The sequence below is a fragment of the Rhea americana genome, unplaced genomic scaffold (genome assembly GCF_003343005.1).
Source record: "Rhea americana isolate MKP2758 unplaced genomic scaffold, rheAme1 scaffold_258, whole genome shotgun sequence".
Classification (NCBI taxonomy): Eukaryota; Metazoa; Chordata; class Aves; order Rheiformes; family Rheidae; genus Rhea; species Rhea americana.
This window is the reverse complement of record NW_028186377.1, coordinates 884005-903980: the sequence shown is the minus strand read 5'-3', so window position 1 is coordinate 903980 and position 19976 is coordinate 884005. Positions and strand designations below refer to the sequence as shown.

Below are 19976 nucleotides of genomic sequence, written 5' to 3'. Positions count from 1 at the left end.
TTTTTTTTAAGAAAACCTTGCAGGTCTTTGGTCCAATGAAAAGAAGGTGCATGGGCTCACCTTTATTTTGGGTTCTTGCTTATATCTTTGAATAATATTTTTCAGCTTTGGAATGCTTCAGATACTAGGCATTGTTTAGCTGGATCGTGAGGATAGGATAATAGAAAGGGAATTGTTCTCTTACTTTTTCAATTTTTGTGAATACTTGTTGCTGACCTGTGATAGTGCATCTCGAAAATTGCTCCTTAAGAGAAACCAGTTTGTGGTGGGCAGGCTAAATAAATTATAACATTGCTCTCGCTTAAAAACCTTCCAGATATATCTTTAATAAGCTCATCTTTGACTAAAGCCTCTACGACACTTGCTCCTTTTTTTCCATTGCAGCAGCAGCAGTGGAATAAACTTGGGAGTGGGGGAGAGGGAAAAACTGTCTATTCAACAAAAGTACTATCCTCATAGTCTCTGTACATAGGAGCACTGTATTGGCATTAGCTCTTGGTATAAGAGCATCTCCTTGCTTGCCTCATAGGTGCCTCCCAGAGTCTCCCAGGTGGCTGATATCTCAAGGGAAAAATGACAAAGCTATGAAAATTGTTAGTGATATGGCCAAAAAAAATCGGAAGAAGATGCCTTCCCATCTTGAGGTGAGCTTGGAGTTTGTTTATAGATCTAAGCAAGCATTACAATAATCCCTTCTTTTAATTTCTCCTAGCAAAAAATTACTGTTTCTGCCCCCTAGTCACTGATGTAGTAGTCTCTACCATAGTGACAAGGATGGTGAGAAAGAATAATTGCCTTAAGACTGACTAAGCAAAAAACTAGTCCCTCCCACAGAAAAAAATCAAGAAATATTTGTTTGAAAGTAGGGAACAGCAAAAASCTTCAATAAGAGAATTCTGCTGCAGTCCTGGTGTGCTGCCCCCATTGCGTGCGTAAGRGCAGATTAGTATCTTCAGGGGCAGTTGCACGCGCTAAAGAGCTGTAGCGCAAGAACTTGTCACCAGCTGCTTTATCAAGGAGAGTGGAAGTCTCGCAGCTCCAATGAATGCTGTTCTGGCTTTTCTGCAGGATATTAAATGTGAAGAGGAAGATGGTGGAAAACAGACCCCTTCACTCATTGACCTTGTTAGGACACCGCAGATGAGGAAAAATACATTCATTTTGATGTACAACTGGTAAAAAGATAATGTTCAGATTTATTTTTGGTTTTAAAAAAAGTTTAAATCTCTAGCCTTGTTTTAGATTTTTTTTCAAGTGCTGACTATATAGAAGGCCTCTGGTAGAAGAGGGRTTTAAGCTTGTCTCAAGGAACTGCTGACCCATTACACTGGGGTGTGACATCCTCCTGGCTGCATTAATTTCAATAGCTTTGCTTTTATTGAAATGTGAAAAACCAACAGAGATATCTGTTCTGAATCAAAAAAGAGTTTAACCAGGGGAAAGAGCATAAAAAGTACTAATCTTTTCTTCCTTGCTGAATTTCAGAGTAGTTTCCAAATGAAACTGAGTTAGGCACTGCAGGTAAAGGGTGATCACACTGCTAGAAAAGTACTGTTCCCCACCCAGACTGCAGGGGACACCCCAGAAGCACAGAAATATTTTATGGTTTAAGAGGTGCAAATCTCTAAAACACTCCAGAAATGAATGCAGTGGGCTCTAACGTAGCTTGTACTACTGCAGGCTCAGTTACATCAGCCTTTGCCTGCGGCAGCATGATTCCCACTGCAGATCTTGACTGCCCGTCCTGTTCTGCAGGCTCCCAGGTTTCACATACAAACACTGCATTATGGCTGAAATTGGCTTTGCTGGTGTTTTTTTTTTTTCTTTTTTTTTCCTTCTTCTCTGGTTATGAACTCTCCAACAGGAAGCAGGTCTCAGTCCTCTGACTGAATAACGAAGGCCTAATGCTATCCTCTGCCTAGGTTCACGAGCTCCATCCTCTACCAGGGGCTCATCATGCACATGGGAATAGCTGGTGGGAACATGCATCTGGATTTTCTCTATTCTGCTCTTGTTGAGTTCCCAGCTGCCATCATCATCATCACCACCATTGACCGTGTTGGGCGACGCTACCCGTGGGCTGCGGCAAATCTGGTGGCTGGAGCAGCCTGCCTTGTTACTGCTCTGATCCCAGAGGGTGAGTCATCGGAGGCCGTGGTAGTTTCCCCATCCGAACCTCTTGGGAGCTAGTCTATCTAGTCACACTGCCGAAGTGAAATGAGGTCAATTTGTAGCACTGCTAATAAAAAAAATCTGAAAGCATCTGGGTCCTMTATGCTGCTTTGGGAACTTCTCTAGCCCGCAATGCATGTGATGCCAACTGTTTGCACTTCCTCATTCATACAAGCAAAATATAACCTCTTAAAAAGAATTAAGTGSTATGGGATTGGTTCATTAACTGATTCCTGCTAAATCATTGGGATATACGTAGATATTTGAATGTGCTTTGCTTGCAGACATACATTGGCTAAAAGTGATCGCCGCTTGCATTGGGCGAATGGGAATCACGATGGCTTTTGAAATGGTTTGCTTTGTGAACACTGAACTGTATCCAACATATATCAGGTAGGTACACCTTCTTCTAGCCAGCCATTTGGCCTGGAMACAGATTGTCTAAGCCAATGTATATGGCATATTTCATGTTAAATTATAACTAATTAAATCCACAAGTGCTTCAGAGCTACACAGGTGTTGCTGAATGTGTGTGGAACACAAGGAAAATGCTTTAAAAATGCATGTTAATGAAGAAATCAAATATATTTTAAGGCAAGTGAAAACTTACATGACTGAATTTAAGGGAAAAGTAGAGACAAGCTAAATGAATGAGTTCCTTCTCTAGAAAGGAACTGATTATGTGTAAAGTGGCACAACGCACAAAATTACGAAGCTCTTAATCTCATTTCTTTATCCAAAATGAATGCAGTACAAGACAATTTGAAGTTTTATTTATGGTCCCAGTACTGTGCATAGCAACAGGATCTTTGGACATCATTTGCACTGACAGCTGCCTAAGGTGTACTGAAGCTGAAGTTTTTATATTTTTACTAAATCTGTTTGGAGATTCTACTCAACTTTCTGGGACTGATTCTCTGTCTTTAACCTTGGGAATTTGCTCACACCTTTTCATGTGAAAATACAGGTAAACTCTACTGTTCCTCTTTGCTAAGACTTATTCTTGCACTATATAGGTCTGAATTTCTGAATCCGCCCACCAGATGGGAAAATTAGGGGTGCTTTTTTTTTTTCTTTTCTTTTTCTTTTTCTTTTTCTTTTTTTAACCATTTTGATGCTTTACGTGCTCTGCAGAGCTTTAGGCTGTGCTCTGTACAAGGTCGGAGTTGATTCCTTTCCATCTACAGTACTCTTCCACACTAACGTAATCCTGTTGCTGTTGAACCAGGAACCTTGGGGTAATGGTCTGCTCTGCCTTGTGTGATGTTGGTGGAGTTGTCGCCCCCTTCATTGTCTACAGGCTGGTGGAAGTGTGGCAGGAGCTGCCACTGATAGTCTTCAGTAAGTGCTGCATTGCCTCCTTGCGGGTTGCTCCTGGGGTACAGCAATGGGGCCCAAGTTTCAAAGGCAGGAAAACTGCTGCTCCAAATGAAGCATATTCCTTTTCATAGAAGCCATAACCTTCAGTTTATAGCAACTTGGAACTTGTTCATGCATTCATGTCTCTCTTGCTGTTAATAATGTTCCTTGTGTTTTTAAAGAAAGCTAGAGATGGATACAGGTTTTACAAATGGCAAAGAGCTGAGAARTATTCTGACATTTTGATCAGATTAGCCTTTTTAAAGTTTGATGAATTACTACTCTTCTGTGAGTTACATTGTCTCAGTCCTGGAAGAAAAAATTCCTTTCTTACTTAATGATACATTAAGCCATAAGTGTGGCTGCTGTACTTCAGCTTTTCCAACAGTCTGTGTTAACTGATGATTCTCCACCTGTTTGGACTGAGTCTGGTAAATAAATGCAAGATGAGTGTCTGAYTAGCTGCCTGAACATTTAGGTCAGAGTCTGCAAAACTTCTTTAAATCTTCAGAAAAGCATGCAGTACACTATTTACTGAAAAAATGTCTTGAATGGCAATACACAATTTTTAACTGAGGGYACATTTATGAGGATGCATAGTAGACTTAAAATATATAGAAATCAGAAAAGCATGCGCAAAGTGGGTGATGGGAATTGTCAATAGAGAGTTATTTAGGAGTTAACACATTGTGAATGTATTTTCTAGATCTTGTTACTTAACAGAAAATTCAGATTCATTTTTTGGCATATATTCAGGCTAAAAAGGATTCCTTTTACTCCTATCTTTCTAGTCTGAGACACTCTAGTTCTGTGCATAATTCACAATCGTACTTTGCCTGTTGCTATCTCCACACGACTGTCCTACCCTCTGGAGATGGCCTGGCAGTCTTGCATATAAAGTCTTCATGTGCACATGTTGTCTGAAGAACAAAATAAAATGCCACTTATGAGGCCTTTGTGCAAGATCACAGAAAGATAGTGTGTGTATTGCGAAGTAGTGTGTGCTAATGAAGTCTTTGCATCTGTTCAATTTGAAGCTGTTCTTGGTTTAATTGCGGGTGGATTGGTGTTGCTTCTACCTGAAACTAAAGGAAGAGTTCTGCCTGAGACTCTTGAAGACGTTGAAAACTTGCACAGGTGGGTCAGGGTGAAGAGCTCTCACTGGCCTGCTATTATGCTTATATTATGTCATATATAAAGGATGATAATGCGGGGGGGGGGGGGGGGGACACAACCCCCCCTAAGTAACTCCCTCAGTGGTCACTATTAAAATTTCCCTGCACTTTGTGATGCTTCTATCAGTTTACTTTTCAGGCACTTAAAGTGAAACAGCTTGTGACCAAACCTGCTGCATCCCTATTATAACTGTAATTTGTACTTTAACACAAACCCTGAAATTTATGTTGTGGAATAGAAGGAGGACAGTTTGATACTAGCTGCTCCTGTAATGAGGTAAATCACCAATATCTACAGAGGAGCCCGAGCAAACCTAGATGTTTTGAAGAGTAACTACTCATTTTCTTTGGAGAAGAGGCTAGGACAAGTGATGAATTTGCATTTAGGTGCTCGTTGAATGCATTCATTCTCGATTTGCTATTCATGTCATGTTGTTCTTGCAGGCAAGGAGCTCCAAAGGAGAAACAGATCTATCTCCATGTCCAGACATCAGAAGTAGTACATGAATGAAAAATGCAGACCTCTTCCTGGGCAGTATGCTTTAGAGCACTAGCATGGAAAAGCAAATTTAAATAAATACACTCTCTTCTGTCTTCCTTTTTTGGTCTATCATTTAATTACAATGCTTGGGTTTTTCTGATGAAATTGTTCCTGTTACTACATAGTTTTGTCCCTCTCTGCACATTACAGTATAAATATAGTTTAGAGCTGGAAACCTTTTTCATACCAGTTATGTTGGCCTGAACATAAGGGCTGCTCCTAACTTTGGGATAGTGGGGTCTGTCCCACCAGAACTTTATAAGCCTCCATGAAGTCATTTTGTTCAATCTTATGCAAGAGTAGTATGATGTAATAGAGGTTTACCTCTGTAGTGGAAGGGAGGTATCTGCAACTCACCTACAAACTTGTTACAACATGCAACAAATTCACATATTCTTTTACTAGCACATAAGTATCATGGAGTTCACATGTGTTCTTACGCCTTTGGAGGAGCCCACATGGGGCATTTAGCTGACTTACAGGGATGAGCATATGGCAACCCAAAGCATGAAAAGGAATGCATAGGAGAAAGATGCATGGTCCTTCATAAGGTAATGACCACTCTCTAGTGTCTAACTGCCAAATATTCTTGTCTTATTCATCATGAATATGACATTAATAACCTACACTGTTATTGTGTATGGTACTGTTTGCTTTGATATCCATAGTATTATAACTGTGTGTGCCCACAGAAGCGCACAGAATTTTCCAGAAGAATAGTTTGAGATTCCTATCAACTGAAATATAGGAGCTGTCAGGGTTTGTAGGTAGGGRGCTGAGGCCTGCCAGATCCTGCTTTGCTGGAGGACTGGGATAGTGCTGGTGCAGGGCAGAGCAGTGTTTCAGTGTACATTTGGAGGGGACAGTYCTGCTATCCCCTCAGGGAAGCTGGTGTTGGGCTAGGGCTCATAGGACTTCTCAGTTGGGATCGGACCGAGTCCACCTCCCCAGGGAGTGTTAGGGTTAAAGTCTGGTCTGCCAAGGATGTATGTATCCAGTACCAGCTGTGCATATCTCCAATGAGATAACTCTTGCCGGGGTATTTGCAGAACTAGAGCTTGCTTCAAAACCCTTAAGCCTCATRCAGATTTCTTTGCATAAGCATCACTACTTCCGCAGCTGGAATGGCAGAGGTAGCAGGTTCGGGCATATCTTAGCTTCTGTGGTCACCTCTTGGTTATAATGCCATTTGCTCCTTCTGGTACCTTGATGAACATGAAGGTAACTGTGCTTTCTTGATTTCCTTGCTTGGCCACCTCATCAATTTGTGTATTTCTTCTTGGAGTTAGGAAAGTCAATAGAGCTTGTCAGATTGGTCTGGCTGCACATGGTTGTTCTTCAAACGCCAAAGCAGCCTTTGCGACCTAGGCACAGGGGAGGAGGGAGTGYGGCTGCGGGTCTCCATTCACCTAGGCTATGCAATGAACTGCCTAACATCCTGTTTTAGATAAAATGATGGTTTACCAGATTTCCTTCTTCTTGATAGCAGCTGACGCTCTGCTCCTCCTGTGGCTGCAATGGTAGTGCTGGGGCATGAACAGCTCAGTGGTRTGGCAAACTGGTGCTGGCAGCCCCAGTGCTGTGGGTCAGGGATTGGTCTGGGCAAGCTGGGGAGCACCTGAACAGGGCTCTGTCCAAGCTAATGAATGAGAGACTGGCTTTTTATGAAGACTTCTCCTTTTAAGAAGACGCTGCCTCTGGCACAATCATTTAAAATMAATGTAAGGATTGTGCCTGAAAAATAATATGAAAACCTCCATGTTTCACGATATCCGCCAGCCTCCAGTAATAGGGTTTTGGAAACATTTGCTCTTTACTTTGTAGTTGTCAGATGCCAAGGTTCATGTTTTCTCCCCAGCATCTCTCCTAGATGTTGCAGATGTGGTCCGGGGCAACAATTTCTAAGTGCTGTTTCTGTCCTTAGTTCTTGCTGTCAGCACTAACACCTAGACTCTAGAACACCAGCATAACTATTATTTAGCGACTCTATTGCTAGTTTTATCCCATTAAATATAACTACAAGCTKGATAGAGTATCAGAGACTTTTCAAAGTTTAGTGTCTGAAAAGTATGATCTTAACAAGATCATTTTGTCAAGGTGCTCTTTTGTGTATGTTCCCATGGTAGGGCATTGGCAAAGAATCGCATCCTACAAAACTTCTACAGTTTCCAATTCCACTTTTATTGTGTGATCAAAACATTTATGTATTAGATTTTACTTGCAACTTGTTCCAAGTTCTATTTCTTCTGTATRGCACTGTATCACCCTACATTCATTTTTTTTTTCAATATGAATAAATCGGACCTTTTCCCAGAACTGAGACTGGGCAAGAGACATACTCAAAGCTGCAGATTGTGCTGTGCATGCCCAAGCTGATGAATATAATGTGAATTACATAAGTGGTTGCCAGGGGTTACAGAGAGGACCCTTCAAGCTTAAAAAGCCCTACAGCAGCGATCTTCTGACACGTCATTGATGGAGAACTGCTTAGAAAGCCAGATCCTTTGTGGCTCATYTTTCCCCTCAGCCCTTACCCTTTACAGTTATTTTGGAGTTTGGCCATACAAAAAGMCAAAAACATGGCATTAGGAAAACAGTTGGGCACAAACACAAGYGTAAATTTTCTTCGATGAAAAGGGTACTCTGTCCTGTTATTCATGCTGCTGCCAGTTGGTGCCCAGGATGGGGCTCCCCCCTGCCCGAGGTCACTGATCCTTAACTTGGTTGTAGCTGCACATAATCTCCCACAGCTTGAGATTCTGCTGCCTTCAACTCCTCTTTGCCTTCCTTTTCATTTTCTGGCTTTTTCAATATCCATGTTTACTTGTAGTGAACTTACAGGATGCGAAAGCTTAAAAGTCAGTCTGGATTTGGAAGAATTTATTTTTTGTGCTTAGTTCCCTGGAAGAGAAGGAAATAAACTAGGAGAAATAAAGAGGCCTCTGGATGCCCAAGGGCTCCCGAAGTGTGTGACTGGCATCAGTGCTGCTCATTGCTTGAGGACAGACACCTGCCCTGTGAAGCTCCAGAGGTCCATAGACCAACCRGCAATACACTGACGGGGGCTAAGATTTTAAGGGAGGTGGGAGAACTGTGACAGTAAATTGGTTACTATYTACATGTTTGCTTTCATGCAAAATTACATGTAGCATGGAAGGGATGACTTGGGAAGCCAAATGCACTCCTGCTCACTACAGAAAAGTGAGTGAGCAGCTCACAGTGATTTTTAGGTTTATAACAAGGTGAAGAAAGTGTTTCTCCATGAAGTTCATGCTCATGCTGTARCAGTCGCTGCTGCCAGATACTCTGGGGCACCAGAAGTATGAATGTGTTCAGAAGAAAATAGAAAAATTCATGGAAGGCCAGTCCATGAGGGACTGGGAAACACAAATACACAATGACAACCTTTGGCTTAGGAACTGTCTAAGCTGCTGGTGGCTGGGAGAGTAAACTGGGGAAAAGATTACTGTAAACGTGCCTTGCTCTTGTTATGCTCTCCCTAAGCACTACTTTGGGGCTATGTGTGTGTGTGGGGGGGCTGTTCTATGGGTCTCTTTCTGCTTCAGAGCACCAGTAAAGGAAGATTCAGGGGAAAATAGGTCTTTATTTGGGTAAACTTCTGAMGTCAGAGCATGGAGATAAATTGTTTTTTCTTTGCTTCTTCCTTGCCTGTGGAAAGATTAAGGAAAAGATAGATGATGTGCCCAACAGCTAATAGCATGACCCACTAAATAATCCATGTGATTAAATAATAAAGAAAAAACTAGGTTTAATGCTTATCTCATCACTGGCAGTTTTTCAAATGTCATCAGGTTATTTTAAAGAACAGCAGAAAAAGAAGTAATATGGAGAATTTCTGTGGCCTTGTTGCAGCTACACCCCCATCTGAAAATCATACCAATGGTTTCCTAATGTAAAAGCCTGTCATGCCAGGTGGTTTCTAAAGTAACATTGTGTGTGTATTGGCATGTATGGACTTCTGAGCCTTTCCTAGAAACAACCTCCTTATGTTCAGCCCTGCACCACATTAACATCCCTAACACAATCCAAGTCCTGTGGAGCCCCAGACTGTGCAGGAGCAGAAGAATGATGGGGCTCAGCAGTCTATGGATCCATGCCAGCCCTGGAGCAGCTGAGGGTGATGACTGGCACAAACCATCTCCTCAGTGCTGCTGTGTTCCTCATGMATGTGGCCATAAAGAAATTCAGCTCCCAGAGTACAGCTCATCCCTGAACAAATGGATACTGCAGATTTTCAGGGGATTGTGTTATGTCTCTACTTGAGCAGTTTTCTATGGGAGCAGCCATGTCACTTCCTAGAGCAACCACTACTGAAAGTCATACCCCAGGGCAAAGCATGAGAGAGCAGAGTGCTAGCAAGAAGCAGCTAGTGTCACTGCCCAGAGCAAAGGTAAGACTAGGCTGTGTTACCAGCTACCTGTACAATGTTTCAGGGACCAGATGGACAATGAGCTGATCACAGGAGAATCTGGATAGCTTCTAGAAGGATCAAATTGGATGCCTGCTTTATTTATTCTTTCTCCTCATTCTCTTTTGTCCCACTCTTTTCCCTCACACTCAATTTTTTTACTAGGCCAGAAGTCTTTCAGCTACACATTAGCTGCTATAAATGGGAGCAGATCCCTTGGTACGCATGAAGTTACACCCTAACTGCGGGAATTGCTCCAAAGTATGTAAATTGTTTCAAAAAGAGAAAACACTGAAACCACAGACCACTTTTCTGCAACATTTTTCAAAATTTAAAAATGTGCCTCAGCCAACTTTGTCCTTATTGGATATAAGTGTTTCTGAATGTATCAATGAGCTTTTTTTGTGCACAGATAAATAAGAGATAGGAGGATTAGCCTGTAAGCACTCTCAGACATGTGCATAACTCAGATGGCAACCATTCACAGTTAGGCTGGGAGAGGTAAGTTTTAGGTAGAGAGGCATGACTGACGGGTCTGTTCCTCAGCTTTGCTTTGCACAGCCATGATAGCCAGCTCAAGGTAGCAGCAGGCCAGCAGTGCTGCCCACGCCTGGCCACGCACCTTGCCGATCTGGACCCTGATCCAGACTCGTCAAAATGCCTTTACATCTCAGCCTCCTCCTGCCTTGTCCCCAGGGACTTGCTAGTGATTGCTGGGTGATTGGCTCTCGTGGATGTCACCCTGCCCATCCGGCCTGGATACTGTGGGGCTGCCCTGCTTAGCCCCGTGGTGTCCTAACAGACTGCATGCTTTCTACTGGTGTGCCTTCCTGCAGAAAGGCTCTGCRCTGCATGAGGTCAGGAGTGCAACAGCTGCCTTCACCTTGCTGGTATTGCCCTGTCTGTGGCAACTGCTCCAGCTGTGACTGGTAAGACTCAGTTAGATATAAAAGCAGTCTCTCACGGTACATGCTGCTGTACTGAACAGCTCATATCTGGATCAGTGCTTTTCAAATTGCATGCAGACCAGACCTCTGTTCCGTCCCTCTCTGTTATTTTTGGCTCCAACATATTTGTGAATCTTCATTAGACCATGCAGTTGAGTTCAGAGCCTGACAAAGCTATCCAAGGATGAGTTAATGATCAGCAATCTACTCTATTTACTTGACTACAACAAAAACCAACAACAGATTCCAACAGATGCGCAATAAATGGCTTTTCTTAAAAAATTTTGCTRATGCAAAGTGGGGTGTTCTAATTAGTGAGAAGATGCTTAACACAATACTTGYGCATATTTTCAGCATCTTTAATTGTCTCAGCAGAGTTTTCCCCTTAGTCTTAGGTAGAAGCAAAACCAGACCAATTAAGCCAATCACAGCTTCAAAGAAAGAACAAGAACAGAAATCACAAAAGCAATCTAATGGTCATGTTAGAGTTTAATTCTAATTCACTAATTGTATTTGACATCCAGGTGTTCTAGATAAATGAATTAGGATGCCTCAAAGTTATAACACTTGGCTTTCTATCTATATGGTTCTCATTTCTTTGGAATAATTGCCTGGAAATACATCCTGGCTCATGGGCCCACAGATGGTGTGACTGCCTTTCATTACATACACAGTGGAAAGGAAAGAGATTTTTGTTCTGGCTGTCCAGCTRGTTTGCCATTATCCCTAACAGGGTGATCCTGGCTAGCTACTATCGTATTTTCAGCCAGGTTAGAAAATGTAAGAAAGGTTGGCTGATTTTGTCTTCTACTGATTAGCTTTATACCCTGCTATGAGCAAACTTAGGGCAGATGATCACAAAATCACAGAATGATTGAAGCTGGAAGGGACCTCTGGAGATCATCTAGTCCAGCTCCCCTGCTCAACGATGAGTGTGAACACACTAATCTGAATACRTGCAGTAGTGCAGTCTCAAGACAATAATGTTTTTTAGAATGAAAACTCTAGCAGTAGGGCTGGCATGTTGCTCTACCATCCTAAATTGCCATGGGATCCTTGATGGGTTAAGCCCCTGAGTTACATGTAAGAGCAGCCTTTGCAACTCTGTCAGGCACACTACAGATTAAGGCCACCTAAGCCCATGGTCTTAGGGATGGCTTTAGGGGCCAAGGGAAAGAAAATTAAAATGACTTTGTGTACTGTTATGTCATACTAGCTGTTGAAACTGCAGTTGTTTTACTCTGTATTTTATTCCATGTCATTCCGTCTCACAGTAAATGGCAATGCTTCCTCAGGAAAATCATCTTATATGATTGAAGACAGGGTGACTTCAATCTGGCTGTATGTCCCCTGAACAAATTGTTCTCTGCAACTTTTTTTTTGTCAGCTCCCCACCTGCAAGCACTCAAGGTCCGGAATGGACAAGGATCTCAGTTATTTGAATCTAAAGGTCTCAGGGCCTGGATGAGTCCCAGAAGCCATTGTATTTCTTTTCTTCTCTCTCTTTCTCTCTTAAAAAAAAAAAAAAAAAAAATCCAGTGTTTTTCTTTGTAGCCTTTGGCCATGGGGGTAGCATGTGGCTTTCTGCCTGCTTTCCTCACTGAAGGGTGAATAGAAGAAGACAGTCTCTACTTGTAGAAAGCCCTTTAAGGGCTTTAAGAGACCTGACTGAAGAGTAAAGGTGTGAACCAAAAATTTACACAGGTAGAGTGACTTTTGTACAAGGAGGTGAGAGGGACATGTTTAGCTGACCTCAAATCCCTCAACCATGCCTTGGGTAACAACTACAGAACTCAAAGACTTCGTCTCTCAGAAGGCATTCGGCAAGAGCAGGTCCAAGTCTGAAAAGCCAACAAACAACACGGAATCTGCTTTGCTGCTGAAAGAGCTAATGGGTGACTYGGGCACAATTTACAAGTATCTACAGAGACTTATCAGGCTTCAGCTTAGATGTATACCCACACAAACACACATATATACATATACATACATACATACATTTTTTTTAAAGGAAGAGAGCTGCAGGGAAGAGCAGGTCTGCACCCTGCCCAGGGGATCGCAGCTTATACGCCGCAGGAAGAGTCACCCGCCTTGGGAGGAGGAGACAAATAGCGACCGGGTTTCAAGAAGCCCTGGCCCATGCCATGCTGAATGTAATCAAAGGAAAACACAGGCAGTGCATGAGGAAAATCTGCAATGGAACAATACTACAAAATGAAATGAGTGAGGAGGAAGAAAGTAAGACAAGAGAGGGCAGTAAGAACTGCACTGTAGAAGATAACCCTATCCTGAAAGTGAGATGTCCTCCTCCTTCTTCCATTACTAATTTCAAGATTCCTGCATTTGTGAGTGCTTGGCTTCTGGTTCATCAAATTGCTTTCAAAGAGGAGAAAGTCTTGAAATGGCTGTCAAACACCCCTGGGAACCTGCTGCCTTAGTGCCCAGTGCCCAGGGGCAGATGAGCCAGGCCCAAGTGGATGCCCGCTTCCTCCTGCAGTACCTGCTGCACTCTTAGTAGGCTGCCTGAGCAGCTGTTCTCCACCCTCAAAATGTGCATTTTATACACATAAAAATCCTCTGTTGGGGCAGTGCATGAGCCACAGGCTCCTTCCCCTCATTCATAGGCTTGAGTCACCCTCTCATGGACTCTCCCTTTTGCTCTCTTTTCACACCAATGCTGACGCCTTTCCATCGCCTCCCTTGTTGCTCTGTTTCTGCTAGCACAGCTGTGCTCCAGCTTATGCAAAATGCCATTTCCTGCTTGCAACAAAAGTAAACAGAAGACAGCTACTTTGGTAACTGAAAACTACTTTTTTTTTTTTTTTTCCCCAAGATAATCTGTACTTTTACACAGTAGCCAGTATCATCTAATGGCCCCCAGGCTGCAGCACGTTTGTGTTACACCTCTCTCTTGCAATGTGTGCTTTCACACCTGCAAACCCAGATGACTTTGCAAATAAATGAATATCTCAGCGCGGCATTTACAGTCAGTCTCCCAGAAACCCCAGGGGGGCCACAGGGGTTGTTAATCCCAGACTGACCTTGCATGGTGGCTTCAGCTATTTCAGCTACTACACAGGGCATTGAATCTCTCCCACATTTAGCTAACACGAGATGCCTCAAGCCTGTGAAAGCCTTGCTAACTGATGGCTGACATTCACCCCCGGGCAGGCAGCACCACCTTCACTGATGGTGCCCATGTGGGGTGCCAGATGCTTACCTCCGTGCTGTCCCTTCGCATGCCCCTATGTGCACAGCAGCGCTGCTGGATACAGGGCCCCAGAGCCCAAGATTCCCACTCAAGTGCTTCTCCTGCAAAGCTTGACGGGCCCTTGTATAACCCCTGTAGTCCCAGTTGTTTGAGCAAAATGAACTCTACCCTTTTCATTGCCTGTGGCATTTGTTCCTTTTATTTTGTGGCTCTGTCCTTGTTCCCCCATGAACTGATAGTTGTTTGGCATTGTTATTTCTATGGTTTCAGTGTAATTGTATTCCATAAAGAAAAATGTTGGAAAAGAAAAATATACTCATTGGCCCTTAAGGGACATATTTCTTGGAGACCGTGGATATGGAAAGCATACTCAGCTTAATAAAAGCTAACTGCCTATTGCTGTAGTTGCCAAACATCTCGCATATATGGCAYCAGCACTGTTGATGCGTACAGGCAGAAAGCACTTACTATACTCAGATGGTATTTGTGTCTTGATTTTTTTTCTTTTTAGAATTAGAAAACATGAAGATTTTTGGATGATAGCCCAGAAATATGCACTCAAATCTGGATTCTAGGCCAGACAAAAATTACAGACTTATCATGGCATGCCTTGTGATCTAGCACTCATCTGATCTGATGCCATTTTGAAAATTTAGTTCACCTACCTTTCTCAGACACCTCTTATTAGTTGATATAAATGATAGTGGTGGTGGGTCCGTTCATCCATCAGATCTGTCACTGTAACAAGGTGAACACCACCTGCTATTACATTTGCCATGGCCCACAGGTAGTGACAGCCAACACGATCCATCATTAATACGAGGATGAACATAGCTGGGAACTCAATAAGAACGGAATCTGGATAAATGTTCCCGCCAGCTCTTCCCATGAGTATGATAAACCCCTTGCACAAGACAGAGCTGGTGAACCTAGGCAGAAAACAGAGTGCTACTCAAACTTTTTAGGAGAGAGTTTCTGCAAAGAACAGAAATTTTCAGCTGGTCTGGAGCAAATTAGGCTTAAATCAGTGATGACAATACAGGACACTAAATGAAACATCCTCTGTTTGGGTTACAATAACCTTCCCTTACCAAGTGTACACCAAATTGGACATGTGTTTTCTTATCTGAGGTGTMCTGAACAAATAAAGAAATTAAGGTCTGAGCTTTTCTTCATTTTTATTTTCAGAGTTTAGACTCTAAGAACAAGAGCAACAGAAGGATGGGAGGCTGGAGTGGGTAAGGGGGAGCGTGGTGAGCTCTGCAGTGATATTTTCCTATGGATTAATGGGAGGATCAGGTTTTCATCTGCCAGTTAAGAAGCTGATGAGAAAATAACTTCTCCAAAGTGTTTTCAGAAGAGGAAACAYGAAYATTTATTTAGACTGTCCTCATGTCTCTSTSTGTGTGTGTGTGWGAGAGAGAGAGAGGCTGTTCCATGACATGAAGCAGCATCTTAACAAATAGTAAAGATGCTTGTTGGATTACTGTTGATTGATACTCCTTAAAGGAAGAATCTATCCTGTCTGCTGGATAGTATTGCAAGCCCCTTTTTCCCCAAATATAGTCTCTTAGGGTCCTAAGCAGTTGAAGAGACAAAAACCCACTTGCCTTTACTATATGGAATTGCAGTGCTTTTGATCACGAAGCTGTGCCATACTCAGTCCTATAAAGTATGTGGTATGGCATATTGCCGCTAGTCCCTTGCTCTTAAGTGATTCAGACTAAAACCCTGGGCAGTGGGAATGGAACAACAGAAAAATGCCAGATCTGATCAGGTATCGTATTTGAAATCCTATGCACAACACTAAGTCCAATCTCTGTAAAGAAGCTTCCACACCCAGTTGTGATCCCCTGACTTCATCTGTTGGGTTTTGTTCTGCTGGGATCTGTAACCCAGACATGCTTACTAGTAGTACAGCAGGAAGAAGAAATTGGGCAGAGTAACAGCAGATTGTAGCCACCTGCAGTGTGGAAGCATGTAAGCCACAGCAGCAAGGATGAGGAGTCCCGCACTAAACGTGAGCTGGAAAACAATTCCCGTGGTCCTCCGATAATATAAGCCAATGAATTCTGTAACTGCAAAGAAAAGTCTTACGAAGCACGATGAAAAAGTTAAATTAGCTTGGTGAGTGGGGAAAGCTTAGCTCCCACCAGCTAAAACACATGGAGCCCCTGAATTTAGCCAGGCTCTTGCAGCATGATGTACCTGTGGTGATTTGCACTGTAAAGCAGGACACGGCTGAAGCATGGGACTTGCTGTAGGAGCTGGTGGGCATCATCCTTACACTTCAGCCTGCATGTACTTCCAGGAAATGCAGTTTGTTCTGCTTGGATGTGAATCAAAGGCAACCTAGTCATGGTCATTTGGTGGAGCTGAGGTGAGGAGCTATTGATGTATATGCTGTGATATAAATAACAGAAAAAAATCCTTACTCTTCCTCCTCCAGAGGTCAACTGGGGACTTCACTCCTGCTTTCAAGGGTGTCAGGCCGTCACTCATCAACACAGGGCAAAAATTGCTTGTTTCCTCTCCCTCCTTCYAGTTAAGAACTGAATAGAGAAAGAAAATAGACTACAGGCACTTGTTTACCTCCATCGCCCTCCTCCTATAAGCTTTAGGAACAGTGTTCCACCCCCCAGTTATGTGAAACAAAACAGCAAAAATCACTTGGGTACAAAGTCTGTGAAACATAAGTGTTAGCTTTTACAGAATGACTTGCTACCTTTCCTGGAAAAGTTTCACATGCTTTTGCAGTGTTTTCAGTTAATTCTTGTCTCTGGRCTTTCCGCTTAATTTTAGCATGGGACCTTCAGCTATGAACGCTCCCTAGTTTTTAATTAAGAATTAATTATTATGCCTCTCAATTATTCCAGTTATGTATCTGAGCTGATGAGAGCTCTCAGAGAATAAGATCTAGGGTTTATATCAAAGTCTATAGGCCTGTAACCCCTCAGAGAAACGGCTCAGAAAAGAAAACGAAGTATGGGACACAAACATTGGCTTTTAAACATAAAGGTGCAATTTGGCGATTACTGCCTATTCCTGTTGCACACAGTTTCTTAAAGATTGGATGGGACCAATAGGTTTTTGTCCAGAAAAKGTATCTGCAAGCCGCCTTAGCTCAAGGTGTAATCTGTCAGCCAGCCCTGCTTGCTGACCAGTTCTCGTACCAAGTGCGAGGTCATCATCTGCATGTAGCTTAGTGCAAGAGCTGTGAGAATCCCAGAGACAGGCTGATGAAAACAGTAATTAGCAGGCTGAATTTACAGCCAAACATGCAGAGGGGAAGAAAAAAAAAAAAAAAAAAGGAAAAATGTTTAGGGGATAACTGCAAAACCCCAGTTGAATATCATTCTCTGAGATAGAGGCTTGCTGGCTGCTATTCCTCATGAGTTACCTGGGATAAAAAAGAAGATTGTTTTCTTCCAGATTTGGTCCCAAATGGTTTCTCAGGTGCATGAAGGCTACAGCTTTATTAGCACCTGAAGAGTGATCTGAAGAGTGAATTACTGATACCCAGTGATGTTTTTAAGGAACCACCCTCCCAAGGCACTACTTTGGCTTTTTCTTCTGTCTCATTCACTCTCTTTTGGACTGCCTTTCCACCCAACGCATCCCTTCTTTGGGGCACAGATCAAYAGAGACAGGCTGAGTGGGAGACATCCAAGTTGCCACAGTGTTTCGCTAGAAATGCTGTTTCTGTGGCATTGCTTATAGCATGATACCAACTGCTGGTGTACGCAGTGGCTAGGAATCAGATGCTGGGCCCCAAAAAYAAAAGTCAGCAGAAAGGACAGCTTTCTTCTGAGATATGGTCAAAAAGGAGGTGACCCCTCAAGAGGGCTTCAGCATCATTTCTAGCTCCAGCAACTCCTCCTGTGCCTGGCAAAAGGTTTGAAGAGGCTGGAGACTGACTCTGTCCCTTTTCTTTCTTTGTTTGAATATAAGTCTGTATCTGCTCCTCCCATCAGAGTATTTTCCATTTTGATGCAGGCTTAGGGGGCTCCCTCACCCTGTGTTTTCAGATCATCACTCACTTTTGCTCATTGACTTAGCTAATGTCAAGAAACATTTTGATGTTGCTCTTCAACCTATCTTTCAAAGCAACAGTAGCTTTTTACTTGAATCTTGTTCAATTACTATCATCTTTACCTATTTACTCATCAACATTTGTTGTCTATGGAGCTCTTCTCAAAGTGGGTCTTGTGCATCCCTGTTATTTGTTGTTCCCTGCATTACTATGACTCACCGATAATCAGAAAGAAATTGTTTCCAAAAGAAATAAGCTTACTGGAATGCTGGAAAGGCATTTGTTTTCTAGTTGACAGAAATACATATTCCGTTAGTAGTATGATTTATAACCATTAAATTACTCAATATCCACTAACAAAAACAGCATCTTAATAAATGCCAGCCAAAATAAGTGTCTTCTGTTCTCCACAGTAACATCACCAGATTAGATCACTCTAAGGAATCTAATCTAAGGAAAGCTGTCCTTCTGTCATTATTCTGCATAAGCAGGCATTTTTTGACTTGTCCTAAAGGCCAGCCCAAAAGAGCCTGGACAGACCAACAGAGGACCTGGGAATGCCCTTTCTCAGTGCCCCAGCTCTGAAATGCAGAGGTGCAAATTCTGCTTGTTAACAGAGACCTCAGGAGCTGTGTAAGGAAACAGGCAGTGCTGATTTCCATCTATGACTCTGAATGTCAAAGTCAGCACCTGGAAGTGTGCCCAGAGACTAGTCAAGTAAAAGAGTAGGTTTAATCCCTCAGAAGAGTAGCCTGTTTGGAAAGGTTTATGAAACCTCTCCTGAAGCATCTAAAACATTCTCAGGATTTGTCCCAAGTACAGTGAAGTACAAAAATCTACACTATGCAAGAAACTAGTGCTCCTTCTTCACTTTTGTTTTCTGATGAGTGGAGGATGGTTATCTCAAATTCAAGAAATACATTATTCATGGGACTTTTTCACATTTTGGTCACTAAATTTGAGGCTTCTAGGATTGTTCTTGCCCTGAGCACAGCTCTCTTTGAGTATGAGATTTTGTTTTGCTCTTGGGTGCTTGCAGTTTCATGCTTGGGTGCTTGCAAGACCGTAGGGAACTAAGGCAGAGTGCCAGTGAGTAGAGCAATTGAAAAACCCTTCATATTATGATGCGTGTGTGCATTAGCCTAACAGCAACAATACCCTATTCTCTCCTGTCTTTTCATGCTTTCCATTGATAAAGATGTGGTAAAAATATTCTTTAGCATTCTGAAACAGAAAGARAACATTTCAGATATAATTGGCTATATGATTTGGAGTACTGATTTCTTTGGCTCACTTAGCCATTCTCTGCCAAGAGATGCCATTGCTATTTACATTATTGTTTAGTTTGGCTCTGTGCTGAAAAATAATATGAAGAGTGACTACTCTGATGGTTGTGGGATCTGCTTATTGCTGTTCATATTATATCTGGATGAGTAGCTGCTGCATATGCCCTCATTTGCTCCCATAATCTGTGCATCATTTTCCAAGGATCAGTTCTGGGCAAAGTTATGGTATACTTTCAAATCCACTGGAAGACTGGCCAGAAAACAAAATTCTGTTTTAAAAGAAAGTGTGGATGGGGGGTTGACATGTGTTTCTAATGCAAAAAGAAATCAAGATCTTCCAAAATGTGTGTGAAGAAAATCAAGAAAATGGCTTGACTGTGTTAACCTTTTTTCTTCAGATCTGTGCTAGGACTGGAGACTGGATGTTGGATGTTTGCGGTATTGGCTGTAGCCATTTGGATGTTTCAGTTGTGCTTGTCTTTTACCTGTCAGAGTTTTCACCAAAGTTTTAGCTGTGCCCAGTAAGTGGCCAGAAAGCCTTGCTTTGATAAATCAGTATCTTCTGATGAAAAAGTTTAAGTAGGAAGCTTCCAACATATTCTGATTCAGTCAGCTTACTGACAGGTCACTTTGTCAGTAAGCTAATGATTTATGGAGGATAGGAAAATCACCCATCCAATCTATGTGTAGACGAATTTCTCCATGACAGGTTTGTCCATGTCCATGTACAAGTTGGGGTTGGCTAAGACTGTGGTAGCCATTTTCTCCACAAACATGGCATGCATGACCTGATTGACTATATGTTTGCATGCAACAAAACATG

The 19976-nt window shown here is 42.4% G+C and overlaps 1 protein-coding gene and 1 long non-coding RNA gene across 2 annotated transcripts in view; one reads left to right on the top strand and one right to left on the bottom strand.

Annotated features, from left to right (window-relative positions):
* The window catches only part of LOC146594484 (solute carrier family 22 member 2-like), a 12170-nt gene extending 6953 nt beyond the window's left edge, over window positions 1-5217 (top strand). Inside the window, exons 5-11 of the mRNA XM_085307424.1 lie at window positions 530-644; window positions 1069-1175; window positions 1923-2137; window positions 2457-2565; window positions 3401-3513; window positions 4569-4668; window positions 5151-5217. Of these exons, the coding sequence (XP_085163550.1) occupies window positions 530-644; window positions 1069-1175; window positions 1923-2137; window positions 2457-2565; window positions 3401-3513; window positions 4569-4668; window positions 5151-5217 (826 nt within the window). The remainder of the gene's footprint in view (window positions 1-529; window positions 645-1068; window positions 1176-1922; window positions 2138-2456; window positions 2566-3400; window positions 3514-4568; window positions 4669-5150) is intronic.
* Window positions 5218-8831: 3614 nt separating this feature from the next.
* LOC146594483 (uncharacterized) overlaps window positions 8832-19976 on the bottom strand; it is a 39174-nt gene continuing 28029 nt past the window's right edge. Inside the window, exon 2 of the long non-coding RNA XR_014896164.1 lies at window positions 8832-8916. This is a non-coding gene — a long non-coding RNA (uncharacterized LOC146594483). The remainder of the gene's footprint in view (window positions 8917-19976) is intronic.